This window comes from Dendronephthya gigantea, unplaced genomic scaffold (assembly GCF_004324835.1).
Source record: "Dendronephthya gigantea isolate DGI-Jeju-01 unplaced genomic scaffold, DenGig_1.0 000043F, whole genome shotgun sequence".
In the NCBI taxonomy this organism is placed as follows: domain Eukaryota; kingdom Metazoa; phylum Cnidaria; class Anthozoa; order Malacalcyonacea; family Nephtheidae; genus Dendronephthya; species Dendronephthya gigantea.
In genome coordinates this window covers 1,390,172-1,407,039 of record NW_021163053.1, presented here as the reverse complement: position 1 = coordinate 1,407,039, position 16,868 = coordinate 1,390,172, and the positions used below count along the sequence as shown (strand labels likewise).

The window sequence follows — 16,868 nt, the reverse complement described above, 5'->3', positions numbered from 1 at the left end:
AATATTAACTGCTAATATAATTTCATTTACCGGGTCACTTCATTTGCCTAACATAAAATGTGTTTGTTGGAAAATTAAATATCGATCAATTATAAATTCTTAATGACGTTCTTCGCTGCGATATCCCAAATTTTCATCTCACTCACCTCATGAATATTTAATAAATGGTGATTGTTTTGAAAAATCCCAGCTGGAAATAGCTTTTAAAAACAAAATCTCAGACTTAGCGCAAGTGACTGACAGTGACACTGAACATCGGGATAAAGAAACGTTGACTTAACTTCTTCCCACGAAACAATTTCTCAAGAAGCACTAGTAACATTATTATACATATCAAGCATTATGGCTGATTCCCAACGAACCGTTATGATTCCTATCGACAAAAGTGGAAACAGCAAAAGGCTTTTTGAATGTATGTTACACGATTTTTTATATCAGTTGTTTTTCTGTTTGCCTGGCAGTAGACCTGATCATAACCATAGCAGTCAACACGACCGTAGATCGGTTTATATATCAGTGCAATACTTGATACAATACCGTAGTGTAGTAGTTCTTTACAACAAAATCGTAGGGAATATACACAACTGATTAATTTTTTACATGGCCTACTTTGTTGTAAACATATATTCAGTGAAAAGAGGCACTCTGTCGTTCATTTTATATTCTTCGCTTCTTAAGTCACGTGAACACTTTAAATCAAGTGCTCCTCACTAAAAAGAGAAGAATCGACTGAAATGTTTTTATTACTTTTATTACTTGGGATCGGAAAGCCTGAAACGAAGTTTGTAAACACTTTTCGATTTCGTCTTCATTTATCAGTCATAATCAGTCAGTGTATGTAATTCAGTTTTCATACGGCGCTTTGTGCGTAACGAAAAGAAAACGAATTTTAAGTTAAGGGATAATAACATCAAAACCAGCCTGTTTTAACACGGACGGTTTTTGCTGCGTTTTAGGTGTGACTTTCTACTTTCGATAAGTTATTTTGTCACACTTGCATACCAAGTTTAATTACGTTGTTGCAAGCGACCTATCACGGATGAACTCTAGCAGTAATGTCATATTATTTGTCAGTTAATTTGGATATTCTTCAACTGACTTCTTTATTAAGGGTACTTCGAAAAATTACGAAAGGACAACGACAGAGTAATTTTGATACACGTCTACAGTGTCCCGCTTATGTCTACACCAACTGCCAGATGTAAGTGCAGCTGTATTCTATTATTTCATATATCACTCTTAAAAATATGGTTTTCCACACCAGGTTAAAGAAGGCCACCATGAAACTTTTCTACCTTTTGTTATAACTGGGTACCTCCTGTTGTGATTATTAGATTATCTGTGCACTGTGATTACCACCAGGTAATTGAAAAATTTATGACTTCTGTGCACATTTCAAATTTTTCTACATTTCTTATTCATCCTGTAGTTGGTTATTCAGTATCGTTAACAGAATGGGAAGGTGTGGAGAAATCTGTGGATAAGGAAATACTGCAAAGGATAAGTGACTTTGAGGAGCTTTGTCGCACAAATAATGTAAGACTTACAATGACTTTTTAATTGCAACAAACTGTACGAAGTGAATTACTGAATAATAACTTTAGATTTTTACCCATTTATATTATTGACGATCTCTAGATCTGTTAGTTGATCTGTCTGTAATCCCCGTTGTATCCTATAAAACCTGCATGGGCTGGTTGTACGAAGGGTGGATAGCGAGTGACAGATGCATGCTCTGTCTCTAATTAAATCAAGCTATTTAAAAATCTTCCACGCAATATTCCATTAGAAGATTGCCCTTAGGATAAAGGGTGTATGTAAAGATTACGGTTAGTGTTAAATTCGATATATTTTAGTGTGTAGCAAATCCCCTTAGAGCCATAAATAATCTTCCATATCGCCGGATACGTTTAGCCTCATTTACTGTAAATACTTTTCTACAGCTACAGTTCAAGACAATTTACAAAACTGGTGAACCAGGCGTTGTTATTTGCGAAAACGCACATCGAGAACATGTGACCCTTATTCTCATGGGAACACGAGGTTTAGGCAAGCTTGCGCGGGCGATTCTGGGAAGTGTGAGTAAATATGTGATACTACATAGTGATTTGCCTGTTTTGGTTATGCCACCAAGTACTGGAAGCAAGTAATTTTACTGTGACTGAGTACGTTTTTCCAAAAGCCTGAGAATAAAACACAATATTTCACGATCTCATGAATATAGAAAGAGATAAGGAGTTACAAGTGTAGATGGGGAAAGGGGGATGTACCTGTAAGAAAATATTTATGTGGATTATTTATTCGTGTGTTATGAACAGTTAATGTATATATTAGTGGAATAAATGGGTTTCGGTTTTATCGTAGTACCAGCAGAACTGCAATCTCTTTACTGAGTTAATATTACTGATATGCTTGGCTTTCGTTAAATATAATCGGCTCAAAAAACAACCACACAATTATATTCATTTAATAAAACTCACTATTAATTATACTCAGCCTATATACAGTTATATATATTAATTAAGAATGTATACAATAATATATGGTAAAAATTTTCTTTTAAAATATTTTAATCACAAGGCATGCGAACTGTGAATACGATTTGTATTGATCTAATAAATTTGTTAAAAAATTAGTTAATTAGCTCACAAACAGACACGATAACGATTCACCTGACATGCTATCGCAAAAGTTGAAACGAAAATACAACTTACTGTCAGGATGTTTGTGATGTATACACGTCTTAAAAAGTTGTTAAGATATATGAAATATGTACAATTAAATTTGAAGGTTCATCGAACTGAGATCTTCATTTCTAGACACTTTGGCTTCCAACGATTCATCAGTCAACTATAATTTGCCACTGGGATCTTATGCAACTGATTGATTAAAATCTTTCCCCTGATCATTTATTTAACCATACCCAATGTCCAAATATAGACCAAATCATATTCACGATGATTTTTGAATGATGGTCACCTCTCTCATTGGCACCAGAATCCTGACGAGATTCTTCAGTACAATATGGCTTTCATAGCACAGTCCTTGTAGAATTAGTTTTTCTCAAGTCTTTTGTCTCCTCATCTACGCCCCGTTTTAACGACAACGTGGTTCGTCCCCCACCTCGACTAAAGGAAAACCAACCTGATTAGTTGTAGAAATTGCCAGACATGCACAGTAAATAATACTGCCTTGCTCATACTGTATTCCTAAATTTGTATTTTAACATCAATCCAAAAATGCATTTTCCTGATTGTGCACTCACCCCGGCTCCAAAATAAAATTAAAATTTCACCTTTTAAAAGCTTGTGTGGTACTTCTAGTCGTTCGCCGAGGTATAGCTGTAACTTTTGATGTTTTAAGAGGAGATATAACAGACTGCATAGCCAAAGAACTAGTTAATCTGTAAAACGATGTAAATTAATCAACATTTGAACCATATTTTTTCATTCATACCAAACTGGATTATGGACGTGTAATTATAACAATTATCTTTTCTTACTCAAGTACACGAGATGCCCAATTTTGGGATGAATGCATGACTAACATCATTACATTTTATGGAAAGTTAATTTTAAATGCTTGCACGGTCGAGTGAGAGGTAGTAAGTAGGTCGCACACAAACGAAACTTGACTAATATTCTATCAGTTCATATATCACGTGTGAGAATAATCTAATCTAACCTTTGACCGCGGCTCGATGTCGTTCTTGTGTGTCCATGGCGGATATCATCAACCCTGAATTCAAAATATTTAACACTTCTTATTACAAAATTTACCAGACGCAAAATTCGCATCCAGATTCTCAGAGCTGCTCTAAGTTGCCACAGAATTGTTTTCCACGTCACTCACGTCGCAAGGGAACGTAGGTTATCTCATTGTTTCAAATTTGTTAGGCCGACCAAAATGCCCAGAAAAAATGTTACATCGTTAGGCTTCGTTTCCACACGAATTGAAATGGAAAGTGTTTCCTTTACGTGCGTGTATGCACGCATATTGCACGCGTATTACACGAGTCTTTATACATAGTAATAAACAGAACTAAAACTAGAAGTAAACTGCGAGGAATTTAGATTTAAAGTCTAGCGTCTATTCGTGGTTGCAAGCACGAATTGACAAACGTTTCATTGGGGAAGAAACCTTTCATATTGATATGCATAGAAATGTGTGCATGGGCGCCAGACCTCATTAGATATATCAATTGCACAAACAGTAAATACTGAAAAATTAATGGTTAATGAATTTTGAACTGAATAATTAATATAAGCGGAGCTCAACGACACTTCATTTCTCTTCAATTTCCATCAGATAAGCCGCACCCACTATATGTAAGATGCCTTTACACATGTGCACTGGTGCATGTACCGCTTGCCATGCACTCTTTTTTCAGTGGTCAGATTTTTTCGGTTCATTCCAGTTAGTGCAAAGAGTTTGGTACTGCTGTCCTGAGGCGTTTTAGCCTCAACCTTGACACATGAAAACATTACCAAATATCATGCGTATAAAACCATGATGCGAACGTTGTAGCTATTAGTACGATATACGAATGTCATGTATACATAGAAACGGTTGAACTTGAAGCTGAGGATCTACTGCAACATTTATTATATTTAAAATTGAATGTCGAAATACCTGATAGCTCCAGTAGTAGCACAACGTGGATGTCTTGAAGACCAGCTTGACTTTAGTTTCCGTAATTCATCTCCTTGCGTTGACGTCTTTTCTTCATCATGACTTGCGTCTTTACATGAACTTCGAGTTACAGCACTCGTTGGTTTCGACGCTTTTGATCTACTTGAGGTGCAAGAATTGAACAGGGAGCTTGATATATCCTACACAAAGACGTAAAGAAAATATTTTGCTATATACACGAAATCTTATTTACAGAATACTGCAAAGAAACTCCCGCGTCGTGATCACGTAGCATGCAGATGGCCCGAATGTGTCTAGCGTTTCTAAGTCTATTTTTAAAAAGTCTTACGAAATATAATTACATTGTATGAGCAAAAGTTTACGATATATTAACGTATAGTATATCCAATACGTTATGACCAACCTTAAAGGTATTTGGTGAAGTATCAATCACTGAACTTTCAATCCTCAACGAGTCAACTCCTGTCGTTATGGTTCCGACCGCGTTAAGAACTGGTAAAACAAAACAACAATTTTCTTTACACAAGAATATAAAGAATAGCTAACCTTGGGAATATTGGCTAAAAATGGAGTTTGACATAAGAAAATGGTTGCCAAGCAAGGGCAAACCTCTGCCAAATAGCAGTATAAAATATCCACAATTTTCTATCTTACCATTTTCATTCACATCCTTTTGTCTCGTTTTAAAAATGTCTCCTTGGATCCATAGACTAGCTTGCTTTCTAAAATTGGGAGATTTAGCTTTACCAAAAGAATTCACCACAACATATTGTATATTTTCAACCAGAGAAAGTTACGCTTAAGGGGGGGACTGTTATAGAAAGGAGTTGTCTATGTTTGGAAGACGGAGCACAGGAAACATGGAGTTATTTCAGATAAGACGAACCGCTCTCTCGTTTGTAGCTATCAACCACAATTCTACTTTTGATTCGATACTGAGCAATAAAATATCTTAGCTTTGATACCTTCTTGTACCACGATTTTATTCAATAAATAATTAAAAAAAACCGCAGCAATTTTAGTCAGAATACTTACTCTTCTAAAAAGTTTTGTTGGGGACCAATCACAGAACCTGGACGGCATATCCTATAATGTTAAAAAAATACGAATAGTTTGAAATTTATACGATAAGCAAAATAATGAAGGTTTTCTACGGGTTGCTGGTGGGCGGAATTTATCCACGTAATTTGTACCTCATCCATGCAATCGCTTCTGCTGCAGAAAAACGGAAATGTTTCATCAGATAGCAACCAATTAAACTTCCAGTACGGCCAAGTCCAGCTAAAAAAATAAGAAAAATAGAAGGATTTGTCTAAATTTCTTTCTTTCAAATTTAATGCATGGGTTCATTCCTTTTTCATGACGGAAAAATATAGACCAAGTTATTGACATTTTCTTGCTGATATCATCGGGAAATGGATTGAAATCGTTTGGTTTCTGAGTGCAAACGGATAGAACAATATTGGCATGATTACATCACCAGCTAAATAGGGTTCCCTGAACATTACCTTTGCAATGTACTGCGATACCGCCACTAGCTGATTCTGCCACCGTTAAAAATCGCCTGAGCATAAGGAAAACAAAGTGTCACTGCATTGTGCGTGCATGTAAAACTACTTTATACATGTATTGTGAAAATTCACTGTTGATCCATTTGGACAAATAAAATTTAACTACCTGACAATGGAGTCGACAGGAACACTGCCATCATTAAAAAATAAGTCGAAATGATCAAAACCAGCCTCAGTGAATCTCTTTGCTTCATACATCTTCTTATTAAGGCGGATTACCGTGGTTATGCCATGTTTACGAAAGTAGGGAATATAAGACTCCGGAGCATGTAATGGATAGCCTAGATTCACATTAAATACGTAGTGAAACTACATGCATGCACTGCATGTAATTTATAAATAATTCACAAGCGTGAATGCGAAATTTGAAACTGACTTCATGTATAGAATACCGCAAAAACATCGTTCATACCATTAAGGATTCTAGTCTTGTTATGAGGCCCGCTGAATGCCAAAAACTTCCCTGTTTCAAAAGTCAGAACACACTGAGTTAGACGCCGTGAAACGGTGTAAAACAGCTACAAAGTCCAAGTCTCTCTTAACTTGTCAGCGTAATATATCCGCACCTGGTACTATCCAGTTGAAATCGCCATTTTCAACCCTCTGAAATTAAAGAGATTACTTAATTATTGCAAGAAAAGTACATCATATATACACTGTTGACAATTGATGTGTATAGTAAAATTGCCTTTACTAACCTCATAATGTTCATATTCTTCAACATCAAACGTGTCGAAATCGAAAAACTTATTCTGTAAGGCCTAAATAGTTACACGTAAAAAAATATGTAATTGTTTAGGTATAAACCAACCATGCGCGGGGGTTTTCGCGAAAGCTAGTCTCCGTTAACCACAGTGGCCAGAATAATAAAACTTTATAACATGAAACATGGCGAATATTAGAAAGTTATGACAATTACCTTATAAATACCGTTTAGACAGTCCAGGATTGTGAGATTAAACGTACAAGCACCAAAAGAGGCGTCCCTATGTATTGTAAATCACGCTATTTCAGTGAACTGAAACTGCCATTTTACTAATACTACGTCTCAGAAAAACAACAATCTTCTAAACCCAACAATTAAATTTCAAAACAAGACTCCAAGTTTGTTTTCTTCATTGTTTTAAAACTCAAATCGCGGGTATACAAGATGTTGTTTTTCAGAGTTGTTGCATGTTTTTCCATTTGACTGCTACATACCGAAAAGGTAAATATGGCGGCGAACAGCCACTTATCAATGGTTGATAGGCCTCATCCGGCTTCTTGTTGAGATAAATCACCTATCCGAATTAAAAAAAAGAAACCACTTAAATCAACGTTAAAATTTTTAAATCGATGTTTAAGGAAACAGAACGTCGTAAGGAAGTTTTCATGTCAATTATTTATTCAAACCAGGTTTACCTGATAAGCGCCAATTAAAAACGCAGCATTCGCTCTTTTTCTGCTGTCATAGCTCGTGTAGTGAACAATCTTTTTACGAGCAAGCGAAAACGACTAAAACACATAAATTTACAGTAAATTTACTATAGATATATTTTGAATAAGCCTAGAAGAACTTACTTACATAGTTGGTAAATGATATTAAATGCTGATAAATGAAACAGGCATTACAACTCATATAATTTAAGGGTATAATTAATTGGGGGCCGTGTATATGCATATTCATGTCTATATACCGTAGCCGTAGGAGCAGTAGGGCATAAGACGAATATATGAATATATACACGTCCCAATTAAGCTTGTAGCTACGGCCGTATCCTGGAGAAGATTCGTGTCAAAATTTTTCACAAATCAACGAAACAATAACATTCAAGTTATCCAAATCATCGCTAAGCAGGACAACACAAATACATCTTAGCTTATCATGTATCACCGATGACCACATGCACAGTGGCTACTGGCTTGCCTATAAATGTCCTACACAAAGTATAGGCTTACTTCAGCAAGGTTTTCGTGTACCGCTATGTAGTATCCTGTGCATATACTAGAACTCTAACGAGAAACAACGACAGAACACGAAACAAGGCTGCCTAACTCTAAATAAGCATGCGCAGGAGACTTGCACTATATGCTTCCGTGGAATAGAGAAAATTTTATGCATGCATGATCATCGTTTTCAAAATAAATTTCCAGAAAATCTATCTAATAAAACACTTGATTTTAATCCTATATCTGAATCTAACTAAATACTAATACGTAATCTATTTATTTTAGGATTAGTACTATTGCACGTGACCTAAATTGAACAAATATATGCAGCGAGTTATAGTTATAGTTAGGATTCAGATTTCTTACGCAAATGATTATTAATACTAAAATGCAGCAACAATGCTCAAGTATATCTCTTGTATCGGAAAAGTCATGCAAGTACGTAAATTTAGTAATCATTGATATATTGTCTGATAATCCATTTTTGTTTAGCTCAGAGTGAGTGCTCGAATTCCAAATTTAAAATTGTGAAAGCGCAGATGGCAGACTGGACATTAACTTTCACAACAAACCTAAATTGAACAGCATGTTGTAAGAAAACCAAACATGCCACATAGATATTAAAAAATTTCGATATGAATTGGACTCAATTCTTTATACCAATAAAATTACCCTGACACCTTGAGTTTAAAAAGAATAGTTAAAAATATCACCCTTCAAACATACATGACAAAATTAAATATTGTTTCTTAATTTAAAAAGAAAACAGGAAAAAGCGCGTGTGAGTTGAACGTTTGTCAACTCTAGTATTTGCGATAATTAAATTTTGGAGAAAAAAACATAGACATAGTTATGCATGGACAAGATATGGACATATCGATATTTTGATCGCCGCTAAAAAATAATAAATATTAAGATTTAAGTGATATACGAACACGATTTCCGCAAGACTGTATAGGCAGTGGCGACAACGCATATCGAGAACGAAATATATATATGATTCAAACAAGTCACAGGCGGATTAAGAGAGCGTTTCAGTTTCTTTTTTTTTGAATTTGTTTTTATTTCTCTTTTTTTATGTTGTCAGTCTGATCACGAAGAATGTCAACAGACAATATTGAATATCAGTTCTAATCGAGGTCGGTGAAAATCATAAAGGATCATAGTAATTGATCATGCAGGAGAATGTACTAATCCTCGGGAAACGTTCAAACAAATTTCGTTTAAAAATTTTTTGAAATGAAAAATTTCGTTTAAAAATTTTTTGAAATGAAAATGAACAAATTGCAGGCTGTCAAGTTCGCATTACCCTCTCCCCTCCCCCCTTAGTCCCACATACCAGTGTGGACACATTCTCGCTACAACATTGCCATGCAATTAGCGACGTACACCTTTATAACAATATCTTTATAACAATATGTTCAAAGATTATGAAAAACAAAAAAATCAAAAACACGTAATGATGGCGTTGCGTATTTTGAACTCGCATACCGTCTAGCTTTTTATAGTTATAAGGTATAAACTTCTCAATCATCATAACACAAGAGATACGCTTAGACAGGCAAGATTTTAAATAGAAATACTTGCTTATGATTATACTGTATCTCAAGACAATTGCACAATCTCACAGCATAAAGATATCTTTGTTTAAACCTCATAATTTCCATTTATCAGATCGCTTTTAATTGATCTCCTTAGGGATTCAGTCGCACTGGTGAGAAATTTTGATGACTTAAGTCTTAAATCTGGGAGGAAGCTGGAATACCCTGTCTAATTCATTCAATTGTCTGAGGAATAAAAACTATGACAGCCAAACAGCAGTAAATTAAAAGTGAAAAACTGATTTAATTGCCCAGTGTATCTTGTTTTACATGCAGTCAAAATGACCTAAGGGCAATAAAATTGCACAATGTTCACTTGCTTGTGCTTGCCTGCAGTTCAGCAACATATCTTTTCCAATATCATATTAAAATTCCCAAAAAGTTGATCTGTGTATGTACAAAACAATGGCATAGTAGTATCATGATACTTTGTGCAAACAATTTAATTTATGTCATTTATCTTTGATAAAATATTAGATGCAATCTAAACTCTTCCTCTTCAAGCAATCAGGAAATAGTACAATTGGTACACTTTCTGGCATTTTATTATCAGATGCTCCACATTTAGGGAAACCAAATAGGGAAACACTGTAAGGGGAACAAGGCGATTGGGCATGTATAAAATGAATACTTTCTCTTCTTTAGAAAGAGCTAAAATTTGGTTGAACTACACTTGCTTTAACTTCCTATTTCTAATTTTGAGGACACACTTCTTTTACATGGACCAGTCCTTAAAAAGGCTTATTTGCTTAGAAATATAAACATATGTGTAGGGAGTATATCAATACAGACTAATTCTTTATCATATGCATTTACACTATTTTGTTCTGTTTATATTTTAATACTCTCCAGTTATAATAAAGATTTGCTGTTTTTCATTTCAGCAATACTAAAAGAGAATCAATGTCATCAATCCTTTGTCATCAATCCCAAACTTATTCATGAGATGCATTAGAATTCATAACGAAAGATCTGATTACAAAGTAGGAGAAAACCTATCTATCATTTATGAAAAACAGGAATAACTATATTTTAATGTTTGCAACACTATTAATTATATAATCAGAACATGTCACAAACTATAAGAGAACTCAACTCTCCTTATCTGCAGTCTAAAAACACAGTAGGCAGCTGACTGTGTTTCTACACTGCTTAATCATTTTCCCTTCTTTTTGAAGAATCAACTTTCAGCAAATGAACTTTCCCAGATAAACCTTTGAATATGAAATTAAATGTATCGCACGCTCCACTTGGAAATCAAGCGCAGCAAGCAAATATTGCACTACAACGTTGTCACGGCCGTACCCATTCCATATGAAACAGACGAAAATTATGTGTGTATAGCTATACTCTGCATATATAGACGGTGATAGATGCTTTTAAACAAGGTGAATGGCCTAAATTTGGTGTGTATCCGAAATTATTTAATATACCTTGAGTTTCTTATTCAACTTGCAGCAGTAACGATACAGCATAGCCAAATTGAGCGGACCGAAGTCAGCATAAAAACTGTAATTACAATAATGTAATAAAAGCGTATTAAACACAGTGATAGACTCTAAATATTTGTGGTTTTCTGGGTGAAAACTAACGAGGCCATGGGCAAAACGGCTAAAACCACTAGACATTTCCATGTCAACAAAGTGTCGTACGACTTTTATGCATATACAAAAGCCAAGAGGTATTATACAAAAATGAGACATACTTTTCATACACTAGATCATCGTCAATGCTAAAATAATGTGCATTTTGAGTACTTCTAGGCCTTCCCCGAACAGTTGCGAAGAAAAGTCGGTCTGCAAAACGAAAATATACAACAGAAACAAGATATGAAACCTAGACGTTACACAAAGTACCGCGATTTAACGCGGTCTTTAATTTAAACGATCGCTTGAAGAAGTCTTAGCTGGCTACACACCTTTTATTATTTCACACTCGTTCACGCCAGATGAACTTTCTTCAGACATCTTCAAAGGCAGGATATGAGACGAATTATGTTTCTAAAATCTAACCTCTTCCATTTTTAGTTCGTTGTATAAAAATATATTATATCGCCCAGGCAGCTAAATGCGAAACCTTACCTACCCGTATTTGGGGATGGAATGAAATAATTTTACTCAAACAATCTGATTAGCCAATCAGAATGCAGTAGAATGCCGTTACTATGACGGCGAAGATTAGTTCACGTTAAGGACGTCAACAAACCAAATTTAAGTCACTAACAGGCTACATAACCACAATAAATTACTGTCTTTGCCTCTCTGGTTGGCAATTATGTGTTAGTTAGAATGATTATTCTTGTATATTATAACAACAAAATATGTGTGTTGTATGTTGGACAAATTATATTCTGCAGTGAACTGTTATATTCTGCACACGAGCATAATATGCGTGGTGACCTAGTGCCAAGGACATCGCGTATTTCAGAATTTTTTTTAAAAATGTTACTGATAGAATACAGGGAACGCTCCATTTCTGAAATATTACAGGCTATCATAGTATTATTTGCCCCCTTTAATATGGGATGAAGTTTCAGTCTGCGGTTTCAGCGATATATAGATAAATATTATTGGAGTTCAGTGATGTTGGATGACTATCACGATTTCCTTTTAAACTTGTTGGTTCTATGTTATCACCCTGACGAGAATAATATGAGTTACACAAAACTAATAAAAATCCCTGTGAAATCATAAAACGACAAAATAGAGACGACATGTACACCTAAAATAAAGATGCCAAAATTGGATGGAAATAAGACAACTATAGCCTATATGTGAGTGTCAGAGTGTATACAATACTCCATCACCTTTTCATCATCCGCATAGGAATTGTCGTCCGAATCCTAAGAATAATGTAAGAAAATATTCATTGTCTATAGCCGATATGTGAAGATTTTAAGATTTGACTGGCAGCACGCCTCCGAGTATTGCGTGGGCGGCATAGTCAGTCCAATACCCCGGTAACGATATTAACGAAATATACGGAGATTAAAAATGCATAATCGGCAAGCAATTTATCATCAGTAAAGCTTTCTTTCAAAGTATTGTTAGTTTCTACGTGTACATGTTATAAAGGCTAATTGTCTTTCAGAAGCACTAAGCTTCTGAGCCATGAAATTCAAGTAGTAAAGAATTTTTGAAGTGGTTAAAAAATTTGCTCCTACGCACCCAAATTTCCTCAGTAAGTACACATCCACATAGCCATATACTCACGTTACTTATCGATAACTTCTCTTCCCCTTAGGTGCTCTCACAATCAAGCGCTTGAATACCTTAGAAAAAGCTTGAAAACACCTCATATCATCTTAAATTCTTTAAATTAATGAAATAGCTGATTACACAGTTGCTAAAGATGTTTTATTACCGAGTACCTTTGTATCAAAAGCTATGCCTATGCCTATGTAATTTGTTCGGACACAGTAAAACGCATCATTTCACATTTGCTGTAAGAAGAGTTCAGGATATAGAAGAAACAGAACAACGCATGACAATGATGACATTTTGATTTGCCTATTAAGAAAATTATTTCATTGAACTGAAAAACCGCCATATGCAAACTTAAACCAGACATAAAAATTGCTAAAACTATGGTGCATATGACCAAGCTTATTCAAAAATTACGTTTTATTCCTAAGACTTGGTTGTTCGCGTATTTATTTCAATCTCCGTCTATTTTAAATAATTACAATCCTATTAACTTTAAGACCAGATCTTTATTAGTAAATTATTCGCACAGGACATCTGTTAGCAAAAAAATCATTCAGTCCTGAAGCAACTTCTCCTCATTTGACTTTTTGATGCGCACTTCTAAGACTAAAATGAACTGAATGATGAATAAAAATTAATTTTAAAAAATGAATTCCCACCCGTAAGTTAGTTCATGGATGAATACGAATATCTATTTTCACGATTCATTATTGAATACCCCAGTTATTCTTTCCCAGTTACTCAGTCATTTCGTCTGTCATGTAGTGACTGTGTCTGTGGTCAACAGGCTGAAACCTGTTCAGGTTTTGGCCAAATTTCTAGTAGTAACTTAATGGCATTAATATCTTTTTTGGTATCACTGACGGTACTGGTTGTACTCGTACCGAGTGATGGACATAACAACACCGGTCCAATACACACGGCTAAATTATGACTGTCCATCTTATTAGCATCGCTGTTCATGAGAACTGTAACAAAATGATCGAACAAGTACAGAATTGTTGCTTTGCAGGGGCGATGAAACTTCTTAATGATTTCAGAAACTAAATTATCAGGCATAGATTCTGCTTCTGTCCCGCTGAGTAATTCCCGTACATCTTGTGAGAGAAGAGGTTGTGGTAACTCACGTAGGAAATCTTTAAGTAAACCGGTTATAATGTTTACGTCCACCGGATTCTCAGTTCGACCCAGGTCTACACTCGTGCTATTAACTTCAAATTGCGCCCGCAATGCTTTTTTCTTTGCGGCGTTCCCACAAATACGGTAGATTCCAGTCGTTTCCAGACCTCGCTTGTTAATTTCCTCCACACACTTACGGACTAAGTTTGGGATCCTAGAATTTTCGCGTCGTAAAACCGTTTCGAGAGGAAAACCAAAAACACCTTCTTTCTTTTGGGAAGTCGTACGTTGAAGAAGGAATTTCATATCTGTGAATTTCAGTTTAATACAAAGCATTCCAGAGGGTTCTAAACAAACAGCCAACAGATGCTCGTCACCTTCGCTCAACAACTGAGCCAAACTCAAGCAACCCTCTGCAATTTTAACTTCTTCTTTTTTTGAGCGTAGACAAACCGTTATTCGAATTTCGCGTGTTCGTTGCAACTCGATTTCAAAGCTTTCGTTCCATTGGAAATCATTCAAACCTTTCTTTGGTGTGGTGGAAGCTTGTTTCATCCCGTCAGAATCTACATTACAAAATACTTTAGCTTTTTTACGTTTCTCTCGTGTGAAAGATTCTTCTGAACCAATCTGTGCTCCTTTTACGATATCTAAAGTAAGCATTCCCGTCACGGCGCGTGAAGGGTAATCCTGGGGCGAACCTGCATATAACTTATAACCGTGTTCTGCTTCATCAGACGGGGAAGCTGTAGATTCCTGCAGACGATACGGTTCTCCGAAAGCGGCAGTTTTTGTGAACGGTCGCGTCCCCTCAGAGAACTTCCGAATCTGTTTACGTTTTTGGTGTCCGATTTTGGAAAACCAACTATTGTGAGATTGATTTAAATCATCTGAAGACAGAGAATGGTGAAATGGTGGTTTTTTGTTGACCTTATCACTAGCAAGATCTTTCCAAATTTGTTCTTCGTTTTCAGCTGATGAGCTCACAGGACTGCCGTCAGAATGATGAGATTTATGCACTAACATCTCGGATCGAGAGAGTCGACTTGCTTTAGGACTGGATAAATTGTTTTTGGACTTTCTTAATTGTGTTTTAGGAGAGTCACTGCTTGATAATGACGAACTAGAGCCGAACGTTTCCGACGTCTTTCCTAAGCTAGACTTGGTTACGCTCTCTTTATTTGCTTCAATTTGAATCTTGTCCAGTGAACGTGAAACATCATTTGACGTAGAATCAAAATTTGAAAATTTCGGTTCATTTGAAGCTATAATATCAAATTTTATATCACCAGGGTCTAAACGATGACTTCCATCATAACTGCCCTCTTCTTTTGCTTGTGAATGTGTTCTTTCATTTATTGTCATTGGTACAACAGTGGATATCTTCTGTGTCATCTGCTTGCTCGTGTGTGTATGCTTTGAATTTAAGTTGTTTGCAGTGTCCTTGTTTACAGGTGCCTGTGAAGCTATTTGGCTCGATCTATTCTTTCCACTATTGTTGGTGTTGGGAATAAAGGGTGTAATGTTGCTTGTGTTACTACTACCTGGCTTCTGACGAACAAATTCATTTGATGATACGACAGTGTTGGATGTGTGTGGATTCAGATGATTTTCAAAGCGATTGTTCAGCTGTGACTTACCTGGATCTATTTCAGGAGGCGCTGGCAACATTCTGCCAGAGGAACTGCGCCTACATTTAAGGGCGCCAGGTGGGGATGGTTTAACAATACTTCTTTGTGTGGCCATTTGGGTCACCTGTTTCGGACCAGATTTATGGCCATCAAGTTTGGGTTCCTGTTCGATGTAGTTATTATTCACATTTCGGATACTTTGCTTTGAATCGTCGAAAACATGTTCCTTTTGAGTTCTAGTAATGTCGTCTCTACGTTTAAACCGAACTTTTAATGTTAATTTCTTGGGTATTTGTATCATAGCTACAACATCACTCAGTTTATAATCTTTAACAGCGACACGGTTTATCTCTAAAATTTCATCTCCAGCGTAAAGTAGTGAATTTTGCTCGACAACACCACCAGGGGTAAGTCGGGAGACAAAGATCCCGCCAGGCTCTTCACCTTTATTCACATTATGTTCTCGTAACGAAAACCCCAAAGGCTGTCCTGAATTCTTCAGTATATTTACGAAATCAATATCACCTTGTAAAAGGTATTTCGTAGTTAGTGACTCTGATATTTCACTACCAGGTTTTGTGGTAATACCTTTTTCTATAATCTTGTTTGCGTTTGTTGTCTCGCTGCCATAATCCGAGGACAAAATCATAGCAACAACCTCTGGCGTTAGTCGTTTCTTTGCAGCTGAAACCATAGTTTTTTTCTCCATGTCGACAGAGGCACGACGCTGTACTATATCACTCGTTCCTACGCTTGTGTCAACAGTCGGAGCTTGTGGTAGACGACGACGGGACTGGCTTTCCAAGCTTGGCGTAGCCATAGCCGCTTACAAATAGCTTTACAAAAGTCATTCTTTAGTAGTGTGTTGACGAACAAAATATGTGTCATCGTTGACTGTGAGACAACAACAGCCAAACGTAATTAGAAACCATCATCTCGTTATAATTAGATGAGATTTGAGCCAATGACAAAGATTGTTGTGTACGGGGGATTAAAGTCTGTGACGAAATACAATACTAGACGAACTGCATTAATCCTAAAAGAACAATTAACGTCTGCAATGGTCAGCTTAACTTTGTGTTATATACAGTTCAGCTGTCCAGGCTTTCTTATGAAGTAGGAGTTTTTATTGTCTGTGCTATGTCTGAATTAATCACT

At 36.0% G+C, this 16,868-nt stretch overlaps 3 protein-coding genes across 3 annotated transcripts; 1 reads left to right on the top strand and 2 right to left on the bottom strand.

Moving 5' to 3' along the window:
* Positions 1 to 206: 206 nt before the first annotated feature.
* Positions 207 to 2,492, top strand: LOC114527106 (universal stress protein A-like protein). The gene is made up of 4 exons (XM_028548710.1): positions 207 to 412; positions 1,112 to 1,201; positions 1,430 to 1,536; positions 1,944 to 2,492. The coding sequence occupies exons 1-4, from the start codon at positions 343 to 345 to the stop codon at positions 2,148 to 2,150; spliced, it is 474 nt and encodes a 157-aa protein (XP_028404511.1). The 5' UTR covers positions 207 to 342; the 3' UTR covers positions 2,151 to 2,492.
* Positions 2,493 to 2,569: 77 nt separating this feature from the next.
* LOC114527105 (dual specificity protein phosphatase CDC14A-like) lies at positions 2,570 to 11,966 on the bottom strand. Its single transcript, XM_028548709.1, has 19 exons — positions 11,673 to 11,966; positions 11,460 to 11,550; positions 11,188 to 11,263; positions 7,626 to 7,718; positions 7,425 to 7,504; positions 7,144 to 7,210; positions 6,923 to 6,985; positions 6,791 to 6,827; positions 6,637 to 6,687; positions 6,331 to 6,505; positions 6,162 to 6,217; positions 5,847 to 5,934; positions 5,689 to 5,739; positions 5,308 to 5,375; positions 5,057 to 5,145; positions 4,633 to 4,832; positions 3,685 to 3,738; positions 3,296 to 3,403; positions 2,570 to 3,128 (listed from the first exon to the last, which is right to left on the bottom strand). The coding sequence occupies exons 1-19, from the start codon at positions 11,719 to 11,721 to the stop codon at positions 3,032 to 3,034; spliced, it is 1,593 nt and encodes a 530-aa protein (XP_028404510.1). The 5' UTR covers positions 11,722 to 11,966; the 3' UTR covers positions 2,570 to 3,031.
* Positions 11,967 to 12,297: 331 nt separating this feature from the next.
* LOC114527279 (rho GTPase-activating protein 100F-like) lies at positions 12,298 to 16,818 on the bottom strand. The gene has a single exon (XM_028548937.1). It carries the CDS (start codon positions 16,528 to 16,530, stop codon positions 13,741 to 13,743), a length of 2,790 nt encoding a protein of 929 aa, XP_028404738.1. The 5' UTR covers positions 16,531 to 16,818; the 3' UTR covers positions 12,298 to 13,740.
* Positions 16,819 to 16,868: the final 50 nt, after the last annotated feature.

Bases quoted from the DNA above. Each gene is read 5' to 3' on its own strand.
- LOC114527106 (XM_028548710.1), top strand. From the start codon at position 343: ATGGCTGATTCCCAACGAACCGTTATGATTCCTATCGACAAAAGTGGA. The intron at 413-1,111 runs GTATGTTACACG...TTCTTTATTAAG, and splicing joins CAGCAAAAGGCTTTTTGAAT to GGTACTTCGAAAAATTACGA. The intron at 1,537-1,943 runs GTAAGACTTACA...ACTTTTCTACAG, and splicing joins AGCTTTGTCGCACAAATAAT to CTACAGTTCAAGACAATTTA.
- LOC114527105 (XM_028548709.1), bottom strand. From the start codon at position 11,721: ATGTCTGAAGAAAGTTCATCTGGCGTGAACGAGTGTGAAATAATAAAA. The intron at 11,264-11,459 runs GTATGTCTCATT...TTGTAATTACAG, and splicing joins GATGATCTAGTGTATGAAAA to TTTTTATGCTGACTTCGGTC. The intron at 5,146-5,307 runs GTAAGATAGAAA...TTGTTTTACCAG, and splicing joins AAAGGATGTGAATGAAAATG to TTCTTAACGCGGTCGGAACC.
- LOC114527279 (XM_028548937.1), bottom strand. From the start codon at position 16,530: ATGGCTACGCCAAGCTTGGAAAGCCAGTCCCGTCGTCGTCTACCACAA.